This window comes from Ochotona princeps, chromosome 13, assembly GCF_030435755.1.
Source record: "Ochotona princeps isolate mOchPri1 chromosome 13, mOchPri1.hap1, whole genome shotgun sequence".
Taxonomy (NCBI): Eukaryota; Metazoa; Chordata; class Mammalia; order Lagomorpha; family Ochotonidae; genus Ochotona; species Ochotona princeps.
In genome coordinates, this window is record NC_080844.1 from 45,407,580 (window position 1) to 45,424,252 (window position 16,673).

At 43.7% G+C, this 16,673-nt stretch overlaps 1 protein-coding gene across 9 annotated transcripts in view; it reads right to left on the reverse strand.

Moving 5' to 3' along the window:
- The window catches only part of CPN1 (carboxypeptidase N subunit 1), a 71,421-nt gene that overhangs the window by 28,271 nt on the left and 26,477 nt on the right, over positions 1-16,673 (reverse strand). For 4 of the 9 annotated variants that reach the window (XM_058671181.1, XM_058671178.1, XM_058671179.1 and 1 more), the window contains 3 exons: positions 15,879-15,944; positions 7,381-7,555; positions 2,962-3,158 (listed from right to left, as the gene is read on the reverse strand). In XM_058671181.1, coding sequence (XP_058527164.1) covers positions 2,962-3,158; positions 7,381-7,555; positions 15,879-15,881 — 375 coding nt within the window. In that variant the 5' untranslated portion in view covers positions 15,882-15,944. Of the gene's footprint in view, positions 1-2,961; positions 3,159-7,380; positions 7,928-15,878; positions 15,945-16,673 lie in introns of those variants that run through there. The other 5 variants (XM_058671183.1, XM_058671176.1, XM_058671184.1 and 2 more) reach the window with 2 other exon arrangements.

The following is a 16,673-nucleotide window of genomic DNA, read 5'->3' on the forward strand; positions in this document are numbered from 1 at the left end:
TATCCCTTAAAAAAAAAAAAAAAAAAAAAAAAAAAAAAAACTTCATTCCCACTCACAGTTGTTCCTCATGTTTACCCTAGCCCAGGTAATCACTTTGTACAAACCTGCCTTTCTGCATATATCATATAAGTAGGGTCACATCTCACACGTTCTTTTGTGCTTGTTTTTTCCACTTGGAATAACCTATCTACATATCAGCACTTCATTCCTTTTGATTGCTGAATGGTTCCATTCTATGGACTTAGCAGTTTGTTCATCCATTTCACCAGCTGATAGACTGAGTAGCTTCCTGGGGCTGCTGTAGCAAATAATCTTAAGCCAAGCAGCTTATAATATTAGAAATGTACTTTCTTTTAGTTCTATAGGGAAGTCCAAGATGGCTTTCTGGTCATTCCTAGCTTCTGGTGGTAGGAGACAATTCTTGGTCAACAGATGCTTCACTTGAATTTCTGCCTCCATCTTTAGGTGCTCATCTTCCCAGGTGTCTGTGTAGCTATTTACAAATTTGTTTCCTCTTATAAGGACATCAATTTAAAATTTTAATTATATCCACAAAGACCCTACTCCCCAAAATGGTCACAGCCAATGGTTCTAACTAAATATGAACTTCAAGACAGAGGACACTCTTCAACCATGGACACTTGGGCTATTTCTGCTTGTTAGCTGTTAACAGCTCTGCCATGAACATTCATGTCCAGGTCCTTGTGTAGCTGTGTGTGACCACTTCCCTTGGATAGAAATCTACACGTAGCACTGCTGTTCATGACCTAAGTCTATGCTTCAGTTTACAAGAAATTGCCCAACCATTTTCCAAAGTGGTTACACAAGAGAATCCCACTGTTCCCCTTCTTTAAAACAGTTTAGGTTTCTTATCTTTCTTCTGAGTAGCTGGTGATGTAATAGTTTTCTATTACTGTTGCAGCTAATTACCATAAATGTATCAGCTTAAAACAGTAAGTTTATTCTCTTCAAGTTTTGAAGACTGACTGACTCTCACAGGATTAAAGGTAAGATAGCACCAGGGACTGAGTCCTTCTAAAGGCTCTAGAATTTCTGTCCTGACGTTCCCCTGCTTCTAGCCACCTGTTGTGTTTGTCCCTTCTTCTGCCTTCCAGGCTAGCAGTATCACATCTTTCAAATCCATCTCTGATTCTGACCTCAGCAATTCTCTTCCCCCAAATAATCCAGAATATTGGAAGGTAAACTGATCAGCAATTTTAGTCCCTTTGCAACTTTTAATTCCCTATTGCCAGGGAACACTGGCAATATTGGGGGCCATTGTTCTGCCCACCTGTAGGTGACTCTAAAGCTGGGAACTAGGTAGGCTGTCCCTGTACAGTTATGCAGGCAGGTTGCCTCTGGTTGCCTGTAGTTCTGGGAGTCAGGTTCAAGATCTGCTCCCTCTGAACAAGAATGTAGCAGCGGGAGAGGGGAGCATCACAGCACAGCACAGCACATTTAATTACCATTTGGGATACCTGCATCCCATACTGGAATGCCTGGGATTGAGTCCCATTTCTGCCCCCAATCCAGCTTCTTGCTGATGCTTCTAGGAGGTAGCAGAGGAAGGCCCAAAGTCTTGGGTTCCTGCAATTCACAGGAATGGCAGACTTGGGTGAAGCTCCTGGGTCTTCGCTTCAGCCTGGCCTAGCCCTAGCTATTGCAGGCATACAGGGGATAAGCTAGAGGATGAGATGTCCCTTTTTGTTACTTCCTTTTTTTCTTCCACAGTGCTTTTCCAAATAAATAAATCAATCAGTAAAACAAAAGGTGAGCAGAGGTGACTGGTTTCTCAGAAAGGGCCCACTAGGGTTTTTCCCATCCTGTCTATTGCAAAGGATATGGGCAGCACTGAGTTGATTCTCCAGTTTCTCCACTGCAATACAGGAAGAATGCAGCCATACTGGGCTTCTGCCCTATACCCTTGAACTTTTGGGGAACTTAAGTTTTGGGGTGTGTTAGTGAGCACCTCTCTGATTTCCAATGGTAGGATAGCGTTGTTACATTTATTGAATCATTTCAGCAGGAAGTTGTAAGACTGCAGAAGGCAATTTTGTGTTTGACTCAACATCCTGGCTTCATTCCTCAATCTACCTTCAACCACCTTCCTAACTCTATCTTCAAGTAGGTGTAAAATGTGCTTTAATTCCCTTTCCCCAAGCCCCCACATTTAAATACAGCTTTTTAAAAGGATGTATCCATTGTGCAAGGCAGAAAGATGCCTGATTTCATCTCTGAAACTGTTAATTCAGGTTTGGAGCAGGGCCTGGAGATCTACATTTCAAAAATTTTCACCTGAGAGTCTGATGCACAGCCACCCAAGAAAATTACCAATTTAATGTTAGGCAAAAAGACATTTTGAATTTATATTAGGAAATAAAGAACCCATAGACATTTTGCTTATCTGTCCATTTGCCTTGCCTACAAATCTAACTCTAGAACAAAGAGCAGAAAGGTCAAGTTGTATACTGGTAGAGGGAGAACTCTACAGAAAAAACCTGGTATTAGCAGCACGGTCCCCTAGATCTGGGGAAAGCTTACACTTGTAGCATGTCCCTGGCAGATGTAAATGGATGAAGTGTGAAGAGTGTTCAGGGTCAACGGTAAACATCAGGAAAGGAAGTCTATTGTGCAATCCCTTCCCGTTCCCAGCATTTGTACTGTGTTTTCCAGTCTACAAAGTGTTGTCACAGACGGCACCACTTTGATCCTCACAACGAAACCTGGAGGTGAACAGACACAGGGGGACCCAAAGCTCAGAGAGGGCCTGGCCTGCATTTACTACCTCCGGGGCTACAGGTCTGAACCCAAGTCCTTAGCTTTATTTTTCCCTTCTTGATCATTATGTCTTTGATTTTTTGAGTGCCATTTACAAGAGGACGGAGGACATGCTCATTTTGTCAGCTTTGCTTTTAACTCCCAAAGCGCCTCCCGCCACCCCCCTCCTCCGCGGCTCTGTACCCGGGCAGCGGCCACCTCGTAGCCATCGGGGTTCATGGAGGGCAGGATGTGAATGCGCGTGTCCTGGATGAGCCGGGTGATGCGCTCGTTCCGGTTGCGGAATTCCTCACACAGGAACTCAGACAGCTGCAGCAGCAGCTCGCGGCCCAGCACCTCGTTGCCGTGCATGTTGCCCACGTACTTGACTTCCGGCTCCACTGTCCGCAGGGAAGCGCACATGCGCAGAGAGAAGAAAGGCAAGGTTGCAAGGTATCTTTGGCACCCAACCTTGATAAGGGAGCTTTTTTCTTTCAGAAACGACTGAAATAAAACCTCATACTTCCTTTCATTGGGACTCCTCTAAGGATCCTTGGGCTGCAATTTGTAAAAACTACAAAACACACATGCCAGAGATCACAATTGCTGTAAGTCAAACTCACGCTGCACTAGCCACTTTGACAGCAAGCTTGTAAAGCAGACATGACTAACCTCCAGATGGGTCCTAGGGAGGCAAGCGCTTAAACACCCTGCCCATAATGGAGTGGAGGAAGGCCAAAGCCTAGCCAGCATTTACAGCACCATTTACAGTAGTGGAGACAGATGTTTTCAGGATAAGGATGGATTTTACCAAAGCCTGCTCTGACAAAGAACTTGAGGTTATAGCCTAACAGTTGCTATTCGTACCAGTGGAAAGCTTAGTTTTCTTGGCACCTATAAAAGTAAAATCTCTGCTCCTCATCAGAGAAAGAATAGGAAAAGATCTCTTTATGTCTTGTTACTCTTGGGCCATGTTACTTGTTAAATGGAGGTGAGAATGGAGGTTCTTTGAAAAGAACCAGAGGTGCTCTGGGGACAGGTGTTTGGCACAGCAGGTCAGACATTTCTCTGGATTTCAGTGTCTCCTCGTTCAGGGCCTGGCTTCAGAGTCTGCTTGCTTCTCATCCAGCTTCCTGCTAATGACACCCTGGGAGGCAGTGGGTGGTGGCTGGCTTCCTGTCACTCACAGTGGAGACCTGGTTACCTTCAGATGCTAGTTTCAGCTTGGGTCAGCCTTGTCTGTTAAGAGCATTTGAGGAATGAATCAGTAAATGGAGTATCTCTTATCTCTCTCTAGGTCTCTGCCTTTTAAATAAATAAAAAATAAAAAATGCTTGTTAAATTTATTTATATTTCTAACATAGTTATAAATTATTAATACTTTATATTATAATATATTTATTTGTCATCTATATATTTTGTTATATAAAATATTTATGATTTATATAATATGTAATTATACATTTTATAATTTATTGTTTATTTGTTCATTATTATTTATTTATTTATTATTGTCAATCTCCATGTACATCTTGAAGTCTTTTTCAAAGGGATGCTTTTAGCCCATAAGGCTCACACAACAATGTTCCATAATGTGAGCGTTTTAACCTCAAAGTACTTCTTTCATCTTGGGTTTTATTTTTTTTACTTTCCTCTCCTAGGGACACTGCTGTGGGATCATGGGTAGAGCTGCTTTCTGTGGTGCCAGTATCCCATATGGGTGCTGCTGGTTCAAGTCCTGCCTGTTCCACTTCTGATCCAGTTTCCTGCTAATGTGCTTGGGAAAGCAGTGAAGGATGGCCCAAGTGTTTGGGCCCCGAGCCCTCATGGGAGACCTAGAAGAAGCTTCTGACTCATGGCTTCAGCCTGGCCCAGCCCTGGCCATTATAGTCAACTGGGTAGTGAACCAGCAGGTGAAAGATTTTCGCCTCTTTGAGAAAAGACTGGGGGTAATGGATGATGGATAGTCTTTTTTATACACTTTTCCAGTAAAATAAAATTTAGAAAATACGTTTTACTCCCTCTCAAATCTCTCATTTATTAAGAGGAATTTTTGTAAACTTCTCTGTGAAATCCAGGTCTGACACCCACTACCCAACAGAACCCAGCAGTGTCATGCTCTCAGTAGGCCCTGGTGTCAAATGCTTTTGGCTTGCCTTTTGGTGCAGCCAGAATACAGCCACTTCTCACAACACTCACAACTGTCACTTTCCTCACACCCTCACTGAATACCACCACTGCCATCAACTGCGCTGGAAAGCCTGGAGTCTCATGAAGCTCCCACTCGGTCTCCTGCATCTGCCAAGGCCCAGAAGCATCTACACTCCAGAGTCAGGGGCTGGCACAATTTTTGGGGGTGAGATTGAAAACACCTTTGGGCCTCATTGTTTCTATCACAGCTCTTCAGTTTTTGCAGCCAATCACAGCATAGATAATACAAAAATGACAGTGTCTCAATAAAACTTCATTTACAGAACAAGAGGCTTGCCCCTGGACTATAGTTCGCTGACCTAATACCAAGTGATCTTTAAACAATTTAAGTCACATCCTGACTCTCTTCTGCTTAAAGTCCTTCAGGAGCACCTCATGTTAGTCAAAATAGGAGCCAAAATATCTCCAAAGGCCTGTGCGGCCTGCCACGCCCTGCTGTGGGAGTGCCTGAGCGGCCAGCTCTGCCTCTTCCTCCTGCTTTCCCCCTGTTCCGTAAGCCCCCTTGCTGCTGCCCACATGGCTAGACATGCTCTGGCCCCGGTGGCATGCTGTGTTCCCTCTTCCCTCAGCCTGCCACTCAGTTTTCCCCAACATGGGTCTGGCCCGCACAGTCACAGCCCTACATTTCTGCACCACTGCTTTTCTCTGCTGCACTTATGTCCACCTGATACAACATCTGTTGAACTGGCCTTTCATTGCTAGTCTTGTCCACTAGAATTCTTGACCAGGAGAGAAAAGTCTATTTTTTTCTTTTTCATTCCCTGCTATGCTTCCACTGACTACAAAAGAACTTGCGTATAGTGACTGATAAATATCTGTGGAATGAATGAAAGGAATTAATGGAGGAACAGCTAAAGGGTTTCAAAGAAAAGAGGGACTGGTGCAGCTGATGCTGTGTGAAAGCCTTCAGTGAGGGTTCTGAAGCTACAGTGCAGAGATACCAAGAAGGGGACATGGGGTCAGGGGCTAACCCTATAATGCCCATGCGCATCTACCCAGGAGCTTCCACAAGGAGCAGGCAGTTCAGAAGAGGTGGGGTGCCTGACAAGCAAGTGCAACTCCAAAAAGCAAGGAGCTTGTCCCCACACAACCACATGGCACCCCTAAGCATCTCCTGTGTCAGGATTAGAATCCACAGAGTGTGAGGTTTGGGAGCAGGAGAGTGATGAGAAAAATTATTCCAGCATCTGTGTGCCACCTGGAATTTTCAGAGGGTGGCAGCGGTCAGGAGTTTGGGAAGCCCAGTTAGGAGCCTAGTGCAGATTGGGAGAGAGCTTGGGTTAGGCCTGGATGTGGAAGTGGAAAGGAGAAGGGAGATTTGAGGTTGACAATGTGAAGGAGAAGCTGACATAACTGTCACCATTGCTGAAATGCAGTACAAAATTAGAAGCAATCCAAATGTCCATCAACATGTAAGCAGTTAAACAAACCATGCAATGGAATATTACACAGCCCCCACATTTGATGGTACGTCATTAAACATTGCGGATGATGTTGTAAGCTATGCTTATGATGCTGGCATCCCATATCAGAGTGGAGGGTTGAGTCGCAGCTGCTCTGCTTCTGATCCAGCTTCCTGCTATTGCACCTGGGAAGTAGTGGGTAGAACAGGATGCAGTTCCTGGCTCCTGACTTGACAGTGGCACAATCCTGGCTGTTGAAGGCATTTGAGGAGCAAATCAATGAGCAATCTCCCTCTTTCTCTGTATCTAAGCCTTTCAAATAAAACGAAAATAAAATTTCACAATTGTAAAAAGAGTATAAGAAGAGAAGTTATAGTACAATTCCACTTTTATAAGCATAATTACATGTGTATGTGATAGATGTAGGTTTAAGTATGCATAGAAAACATATGAAAGGAAACACATTGATATACTAACAGTGGTTATCTGTGAATATAGGCTTTGCTGTTTTTCTTATTTAATTTTGACTTTTGTAACCCAAATTATGGATTCATATTATCATAGAAACAAACAGGAAAGAATCCAATAAGTAAAGCTACCACCCCAGTCCCAGATTCTCTCGAGGGTCCCATGCTCTGTGAGGCCATCATTCCTGGGTCAGACATCCCTGAACCTTTCTAAGTTTCTTGAAATAACTATAAGGGTTCATTGCTTCTTTTTATATCTCCAGAGTCACTGGACCCCAGAAGATAGAATAATCACAGAGAAGGAACATCATGGGAGGGAAGAGAAGGTAGGGTTGGAAGGAAAGCAGGAAAGAAGACCCACTCTTCACCAGGAAGGCCTGGAGCAGACAGAACCCAGAGGAGAGGCAAGCCAGGGCCTGACACAGGGACTCGGCTCCCAGAGGTGGGGCAGTTTAAGGGGGAAGGAAGGAGAAATCGACCTCAGGCTGAGGAAGAGGCAATACTTTACCCGGGGTTGGTTCCACCCGGGCACGGGGACTTACGGGGCTCATGGATTCCGGGATAATCACTGAATTCCAGCACATAGAGGTGTCTCCCTTTCACACTGCGCCCGATGCTGTAGATCCGCGTGATGTGCGGGCACTGGTTGTGCACCCTGTACAGCGTCCGCACAAGGTCATCGTAGCGGTGGTGACGGAAGGTGATGGGGGTGATGAGCTTGAAGAGCAGCAGGAGATGGAAGAAGATTGTGAGGCAGTCCGACATCTTGCCAGGCTTCCTCAGGGACAGAACGGAGCGTGTCCGCCTCAGGGGTCAGAACTCAAGGGGCCAAGAAGCAGCTCGGCTCAGTGACTCCCGGGGACACACCAGTGTCACAGCAACTGGGAGGAAGTTAGGAAGGTCCCCGTGGACACAGGAGATTATTTCTGTAGCTCTGGTAGCGCCACACAGCTCTTTTCCCTCATTTTCTTTCTCTTAGTCCAGGAAAACCTTTTGAAAAGTGTTTTGCACTTGCTTAGATGGGTAGCTTCACTGATTCCAGTTTACTGATTAACTGGACTGTAAATAGGCTTCAGTACACAGATGCTTATAACCCTTTGGCTCCCAGACGATTTTGAGAAACTTGGTTTGTGCCAGTTTCGTTTGTTACAACTTACACAAAGAGCTCTCTGTGCCCTCCCTCATCCTTCCCCCTGTTACTGCCAGACTCCTGGCACACAGCTCTGCCTGGTCCTTTTTCCCTCCAAAATTTGCAAGAGAGAAATCATAAAAGGAAATGATAAAAGCCACAGACTGGGAAGAAGCAGCTTCAATTTTATATCTGGTAAAATACTGATAACACATATAAAGAGTTCTTATAGGGCCCGGCGGCGTGGCCTAGCGGCTAAAGTCCTTGCCTTGAAAGCACTGGGATCCCATATGGGCGCCGGTTCTAATCCCGGAAGTTCCACTTCCCATCCAGCTCCCTGCTTATGGCCTGGGAAAGCAGTTGAGGACGGCCCAATGCATTGGGACACTGCACCCGCGTGGGAGACCCGGAAGGGGCTCCAGGTTCCCGGCTTCGGATCGGCGTGCACCGGCCCGTTGCAGTCACTGGGGGAGTGAATCATCGGACGGAAGATCTTCCTCTCTGTCTCTCCTCCTCTGTGTATATCTGGCTGTTTTAAAACGAATAAATCTTTTAAAAAAAAAAAAGAGTTCTTATAACAGTAAGGTACATTATTTTAACATGAGCAAAATATGTGGTAGGTATTTGCAGGTTAAGCTGCCACCTGGAACATTTTCATCCCAAATCAGAGTGCTGGTTCAAGCCCTGGTTGCTCTGTTTCCAATTTAGCTTCTTGTTAATATCCCTGGGAGGCTGCAGATAATGACTTAAGAAGCCCAGGCACTTTAATGTGGCATCTTGACCACTATGTTAAATGCTCACTCTTGGGCAAAGGTTTGAATAGACTTTTTTAAAAAAGATTTCTTTATTTTTATTGGAAAGTCAGACTTACAGAGAGAAGGAGAAACAGAGAGGAAGATCTTTCATCCGCTGGTTCACTCTCCAAGTGGCCGCAACAGCCAGAGCTTAGCTGATCCAAAGCCAGGAGTTTCTTCTAGGTTTCTCACATGGTAGCAGGGTCCCAAGGCTTTGGGCCATCCTTTACTGCTTTCCCAGGCCACAAGCTGGGAGCTGGATGGGGAGTGGAGCAGCTGGGATATGAACCAGCACCCATATGGGATGTCAGTGCATGTAAGGTGGGGATTTTAGCCACTAGGGGTTACCTCACCGGGTCCTTCAATAGACATTTTACCAAAGGAGATATTCAATGGGCTAGTAATACTAGCACATGCAAAATGTTCAATTTTGTTAGTCATTAAAGAAATACATGGAGAGAATCAAGATGGCGGAATAGAGTAAGGACACGTTTATACAGATGGAAAAACATTTAATCAGGATGAAGCAGAGAGGACATATTTCAGAAAATAGGAAAGGACAGAACAACAGCAGAGGGGTACCTGGAGACTGACAGACACAGGAAAGCAGCGGACACAACGGTGTGGTGTTGCAGAGGCTGATATTCCAGCACGGCGATCTGAACTCCACAGCAGCCGGAACTCCACCAGCAACCAGGTGGGAAGGGACTTTCCCTGGGAGCTTGGGAGGTGAACCCAGACAAAGAACTGTCTGCCCTGCTGGTCCGTTTGATTTGACCAGGAGCAGAGACAGAGCAGCAGATCTCAGACGGGCAGTGCGAGAACAGAGTGGATTTCACAGTCCAGTCGGCCCCCTAGAGCTGAATTGGGCGCCATTTTGCGTAAGGAGGAAAGGGTGAGGGAGAGGACTGAGCATGCGCTGAGCTGGGAGTGAGCTCATTTCTGACTCAGTGAACTGCAACGACGTGGCATTCTACAGGTTCCACTCAGGGCAGGTCTGGGATAGCCCTCAGATCTGACGGCCAGCAAATCAAGAACCTTCGTGGTTGTACGGCAGGCGCCATTTTGGGCACTGCAGCAAATAGCTTTGGGACTGCAGGGGACAACAGTGAACTGCGCATGTGCTGATCTCGCGAGATTGCACTGGTCCGAGATTGCACAGGTCCGAGATTGCACTGGTCCCGCAGGAAAATAATACTGATTGGGTCATCGTACGGGTCAAAATAGGTCCGTGTGGTACCCAGACCTAATGTCCAACAGGTTCCGACAAAATCAGCGCCACCAACAACCTAATTATATAGGACACCTGGTGTCTCTCTAATCCTGGGACCTGCTCTAACCAGAAGTGGGAGAAAGGTTGCAGAGACAACGGTGCAGCCACACCACGGTATCACAGGAGGTGGTGAGTGGTGAGCCAAGAGCTGGGGCTGTGGAAATCTGACATAAGAACCCAGACCTGGAACTCGCTGGAGGTTGTGGCACAAGTGGCTGCAAGAAAAGTTGTGTACCAACCGCAATAAGTAAAATTGCATTGTAGACCTGTGAGTGACACAGCTTAGAAACCTACCCCAAGGAGAAGACTCTGCTAACCAGAAGTACAATGATCAAGAGCAAAAGAAGAGACAAAGGCACAATGAATATTGCCGAAAACTCTCCTGCAAGGGAGCAAAACCCTCTGCCAATCTCAGAGTTAACTGAGGAAGACATCGAGAAAATGGGGCACACAGAATCCATAAGACTCATTTTAAAGATTCTGATCAACAATGAGAAGCTCATGCAAGAGTTCAGAGAATTTAAGGAAGCAATAAAGCAAATCAAGGCTGGTATATCAGAAATTAAGAACACAGTAGAGCAAATTAAGAGTACAGTGGAGAGTCTCCAAAATAGAATGAAGCAAGCAGAAGAAAGAATCTCAGAATTGGAAGGTATTTCCTGTCACCAGGGGGAAGCAAACAAAAAGCTGGAAGCAGAGCTGGATCAGGCCAAAAAAAGTATTCTGGAATTGAAAGACACTATTAAGAGACCAAATCTAAGAGTTATGGGAGTCCCAGAAGGTGCAGAAAGAGAAGCTGAGTTTGCAAATGTATTTAATGAAATAATAAAGGAAAATTTCCCTAATCTAGAGGAAGAATTGGGAAACAAGTTCCAGGAGGGGCACAGAACTCCCAACAGGCTTGACCAAAAGCAATCTTCACCATGACACATGATCATCAAGCTCTCTTCAATTGAACATAAGGAAAAGATCCTTAAATGTGCACGTGAAAAAAATCAATTGACATATAAAGGAAAGCCAATTAAGCTCACAGGAGATCTCTCACAGGAAACTCTACAGGCAAGAAGAGAATGGAGTGATATATTCCACATTCTAAAAGAAAAAAATTTTCGGCCCAGGATAACATATCCAGCAAAGCTTTCTTTTGTCTTTGAAAATGAAATAAAATTCTTCCACAGTAAAGAAAAGCCAAAAGAATTTGCCTCTTCCAAACCTGGCCTACAAATGATACTTAAAGATGTTCTCTTGGCAGAGAAGAGGAATAGCACCTACCAAAACCAAAGGCAAACGGGAAGAACATCCCAGTAAAATGACAACAGAAGACTAAACCAATGAACAACCCATTGCTAAAATGACAGGACCAACGTAACACCCATGTATATTAAACTCTGAATGTAAATGGCTTAAGCTCAAACATCATAGAGTAGTACACTTGATTAAAAAACAAAACCCATCTGCTTATTGTCTGGAGGAGACACACTTCAACAAAGATTAGTGGAAACTATATCACATGGGTTTTGTCATTCTCTGTTAGTTTCATCTCTTCAAAACACTTCCGAGTAAATCATTCAATGACTCGTATATCATACGGTAGCATCATTTTCTTCAAGAAGGTTCTTGATTTTCATTTCTTCAGCCACACATTAGTCATTTAATAGCATGTTATTTAACTTCTTGGTGTTGTTAATTTCTTTTTTCTTCCAGATGTTGATTTTGTTTTGTCGCTCTTCATTTAAGGGGATGTATAGTAGCTGTGTAATGGAGACCGTCATATCTAGTAACATGTCATTTAACTTCAGGCATTGTAAATTTCTATTTGCTGATTTTGTATCATGACTTTTCATTTAAGGGGATGTACAGTAGTTGTGTAATGGAGACTGTCATATCTAGTAACATGTCATTTAACTTCATGGCATTGTAAATTTCCTCTTTTCTTTCTATTGTTGATTTTGAAACGTGACTTTTCATTTAAGGGGATGTACAGTAGCTGTGAAATGGAGACTAACATTCAGATGTGAGGATGTAGTGCGGTATGCATTTCTGCTTCCAGACAAAGATATACTTACAATGAAACTGTTTACTATATCTTGACAATAGGATTCTGGACTCTCTGCCATTGTCCAGGCCCGCAATGATGGACATATGACTGAGTATGAAGAACTATATGTTAGTAATGATATAAAGGAACTGGGGGGGGAGGGAATTGGGGAGGGGATAAGGGAATATGAAACTGTACTATAAAATAATAAGAATAATAATAAAATGTATTAAAAAAAAAAGAAATACATGGGGACAGTGCTGTGGCGTGGCAAATACAGCTGCTGCCAACTGCTTCTCGGCCTTTTGGCCAAGATCAAGTGAAGCTGCTGCCTATGGTTCTGATATCCCATATGGGTGTCGGTTTATGTCCTGGCTGTTCCACTTTCCATCCAGCTCCCTGCTAGGGTATCTTGGAAAGCAACTGAAGATAGCCCAAGTACTTGGGTCCTTACTCCCACATGGGAGTCCTGGAAGAAGCTCCTGGCTTTGGCCCAGCCCAACTCTGACTATTGAAACCATATGGGTGGTGAACTAGCGTTTTGGAAGATCTCTTCTATCTCACCCATTCTTTTTCCACAACTGTTTTTCAAATAATAAATAATATTTTAAAAAATTGTGGCATAGTAGACAGTGCCTGTATCCCACACAGGTGCCAGTTTGTGTCCTGGCTGCTTTACTTACAATATAGCTCCCTGCTAATGTGCCTGGGAAAACAGCAGAAAATGTCCCAAGTCTTTGGGCCCCCGTACTCCTGCGAGAGACCTGGAAGAAGCTCCTGGATTTGGCCTAGTCTAGCCCCAGTCATTGCAGCCATTCGGGGAGTGAACCAGGAGATGGAAAACATTTCTCTCTCCTTCTCCCTCTCCCTCTCTTACTCGCTTTCTCCCTCTCTGTAACTCTGCCTTTCAAAATAAATAAAACAAATCTTTAAAAGAATACAATCTGAAACTGCAGGTACAAGGTACCACTTAAACTATACTAGAATGAATTTAATAAAAAAGACAGAAACAAGTGTTGGTGAGAATAGGGAGAAAGTAGAATGCGCACATATTGCTGATGGGAATGGGAAATGGTTACTCTGGTAATGTCTTAAGAGATTAAATAATACTCACTATAAAGCCCAGGAATTTCTCTCCTAGGTAACAACCCAAGAGAAATGGAAACAAATCCACACAAACAGTCTGCCCAAGTAGCTGCATTAACATACCACAGAATGGAAACAACCCAAATGTCCATTAACTGCTGAGTAGAGATACAAAATATGGAATAGGCATACAGTGTGACAGATGACAATAAAATGGAGCACAGGATTGATAACGCAGTATAACAGGAATAAATCCTCAGCATCATGTTTAAGCACAGTGAAAAAAGTCAGACGCAAAAGGTCACACACTGTAAGATCCAGTGAACAGGAGGGAACTTCAAAATGATTGGAAAACGGAAGTGAAAGATATTCTGATAAATGGGCATTGTGACAGGATGGGGTAAGCTGCTGCTTGGGATGCCTGCATCCCATGAGAGACCTTGGGTCTAGGTCCTGCCTCTGCTTCCTGCCCAGTTTGCTCCTCATGGGCACACTAGGGAGCAGCAGCTGATGACTCAAGCACTTGGATTCCTGCCACTCATATGGGAGACCTGGATGCAGTTTCTGGCTGCTGGCTCTGGCCTGCCCAACTCCAGCTACTGGGGAGTTTGGGGAACAAATTAACAGACTGAAGATCTCGCTGTCTTTATCGCTTGACCTTTCAAATAAACATAAATATTCATTTTTTAGAGGAAGAATCCATTACTCTGAAACAAAAAAAACTATTTTGAGATCTGTGTATACCAGGGATTTTCAAAAAGTTACTAGAAAAAGTAAATTATTAAAACAATGTTGGAGCCAGCACAGTGGCATAGCCAGCTAATCCTCTGCCTGTGGTGCTGGCATCCCCTAAGGGTGCTTGTTAAAGTCTCAGTTGCTCCACTTGTAATCCAGCTCCTTGCTAATGGCCTGAGAAAGCAGTAGAGAATGGGTCAAGTCCTTGGGCCCTTGCACCCATATGGGAGACCTGCAGGAAGAAAGTCCTGGCTTCCAGCATTGGCCTTAACCAGCTACGGCTATTACGGCCATTTGGGGAGTGAACTAGCAGACGGAAAAATCTCTCTTGTCTCTCCCTCTCTCTCTACATATAACTCTTTCCAGTGAAATAAATGCATATTTTAAAAATAGATAATATATTAATATTTTAAAATTAGGCCAATTTCAAAAATTATGAACCAAAATTTTAAAATCATTTTTAAAGATTTATTTTATTTTTATTGGGAAGTCAGATATACAGAGAGAAGAAACAGAGAGGAAGATCTTCTGTCCTTTGGTTTACTCCCCAAGCGGCTGCAACTGCTGGAGCTGAGCCAATCTGAAGCCAGGAGAAGCATCTTATGGGTCTCCCACACGGGTGCAGGGTCCCAAATCTTTGGGCCATCCTCCACTGCTCTCTCAGGCCACAAGCAAGGAGCTGGATGGAAAGTGGGGTTGCTGAGATTAGAACCAGCAGCCATATGGGATCCTGGTGCATGCAAGGCGTGGACTTCAGCCACTAGGCTACTGCACCAGGCCCTAAATCTTTTAATTCCATTTTTTGTGAATTTTTTTGAGGAATGCACGCATGTAATGTTTAGAAAAGACAAATACATAGAAATAGAAAGTAAGTTAAAAGGATTCTCTAGGGCCAGAACTGAAAATGTAGAGTAACAATAATTGGATACACATTCATTTTAGAGTGATAGAAATGCTCTGAGATTAGATTGTGATGATGGAGATACTTGTCTATAAAGATATTACAATTGAGTTGAGATTATATATATATATATATATGAAGATTTATTTATTTTGTTTGGAAGGTAAAGTCAGAGAGAAGGAGGGAAAGAGGAAGGGAGGCAGAGAAATGTTCCACCTGCTGCTTTACTCCCCCGGATGGTCACGTGGGTGGAGGAGGACCAGGCTGAAGCCAGAGACCTGAAACTCTACTCAGGTCTCACATGTGGCTGGCAGCACATTGTAGGTGACAGCTTAATTCACTGTACCAGAACACTGGCCCCACGTTACACATTTGAAATAAGTGAATTTCATAATGTATATTTTACATCTTTTAAAAATAAACTTATTTACTTATAAGGCAGAGAGAGAGAAAGAGAGAAAAAGAGAAAAAAATGGAGAGAGATCCTGGTTGGGGAGGTGGGGATCAGGGAGAGATCGTCTATCTGCTGAGTCTCTCCTCAAGTGGCTGCAATAGCCAGTTCTGAACCAGGCTGATGCCAGGAACCTGATACTCCATCTGGCTCTCCCAATGGGTGGTGGGGGTAAAAGCACTTGGGCCATCATCCACTGCCTTATCAGGCACATTAGCAGAAAGTTGGATCAAAAGTGGAACAGCTGGTACTAGAAAAGCATTCACCAATATGGAATGCCAATGCTGCGATCAGCAGCTTAAGCCACTGTACCACAATTTTAGGTCCACAGATGATAGCGCAATAAAGCTGATCTTTTTTTTTTTAACTTTTTTTTTTTAAAGATTTATTTTATTTTTATTACAAAGTCAGATATATTGAGAGGAGGAGAGATAGAGAGGAAGTGGAGCCGCCGGGATTAGAACCAGGGGCCATATGGGATCAAGGCGGGGACCTTAGCCACTATAAAGCTGATCTTACAAGGAAATTACAATAAAGCTGATCTTACAAGGAAATTATAACAATTAATTATAACCTCCAAAGAATCACATATAAATTTACCATGCAATCCAATAATCCCAATCCTGTGCTTACCATCAGAACAAAGACTGGCACACAAGAGTTTCACAGTAGCATTATCCATAATTGCCTGATAGAAAACTTTTAAAATCTTTGTCCGTTAGCCAATAGATAAATAAACTGTGGCATGTTCATGCAACTGAAAGCTTGCTCCCCAGCAATAAGAAAGAGTAAAGTACCAACACATACTACAACATGGAGGGACTTCATAAACACTATGCTAAGTGAAAACCAGACACATATACACACCTACAAACACACCACATTTTGTACAACTCCATTCATACAAAATATCCTAGAAAGATAAATCTTTAAAGAAAAAAGTTTACAAAATTTCATGTGTCTGGAGTTGGGTGTTGAATGAGGATTAGCTCATAGGATTTACATGGGAATGAGGAATCTTATTTTAAACTTGGAAAATGGAGGACAGCATGGTAAACTCACTGAAAACTAATACCACACTTTATTTATTTTTAAAGATTTGTTTTTCTTGGAAAGGCAGGGGAAAGACAGAGAGAAGGATCTTCCATCAGCTGATTCATTCCCCAAGTGCTCACAACTGCCAGAGCTGAACCAATCCAGAGCCAGGAGCCAGGAGTTTCTTCTGGGTCACAAGGCTTTGGGCTGTCCTGCTTTCCCAGGCCACAAGCAAGGAGCTAGATGGGAAGTGGAGCAGCTGGGACACAAACCAGCACTCATATGGGATCCTGGTGTGTGCAAGGCAAGGATTTTGTCACTGGGCCATTGCACCAGGACCTATTTATTTTTAAAGATTTATTTATTTGAAAGACTTATAGAGAGAGGGATAGT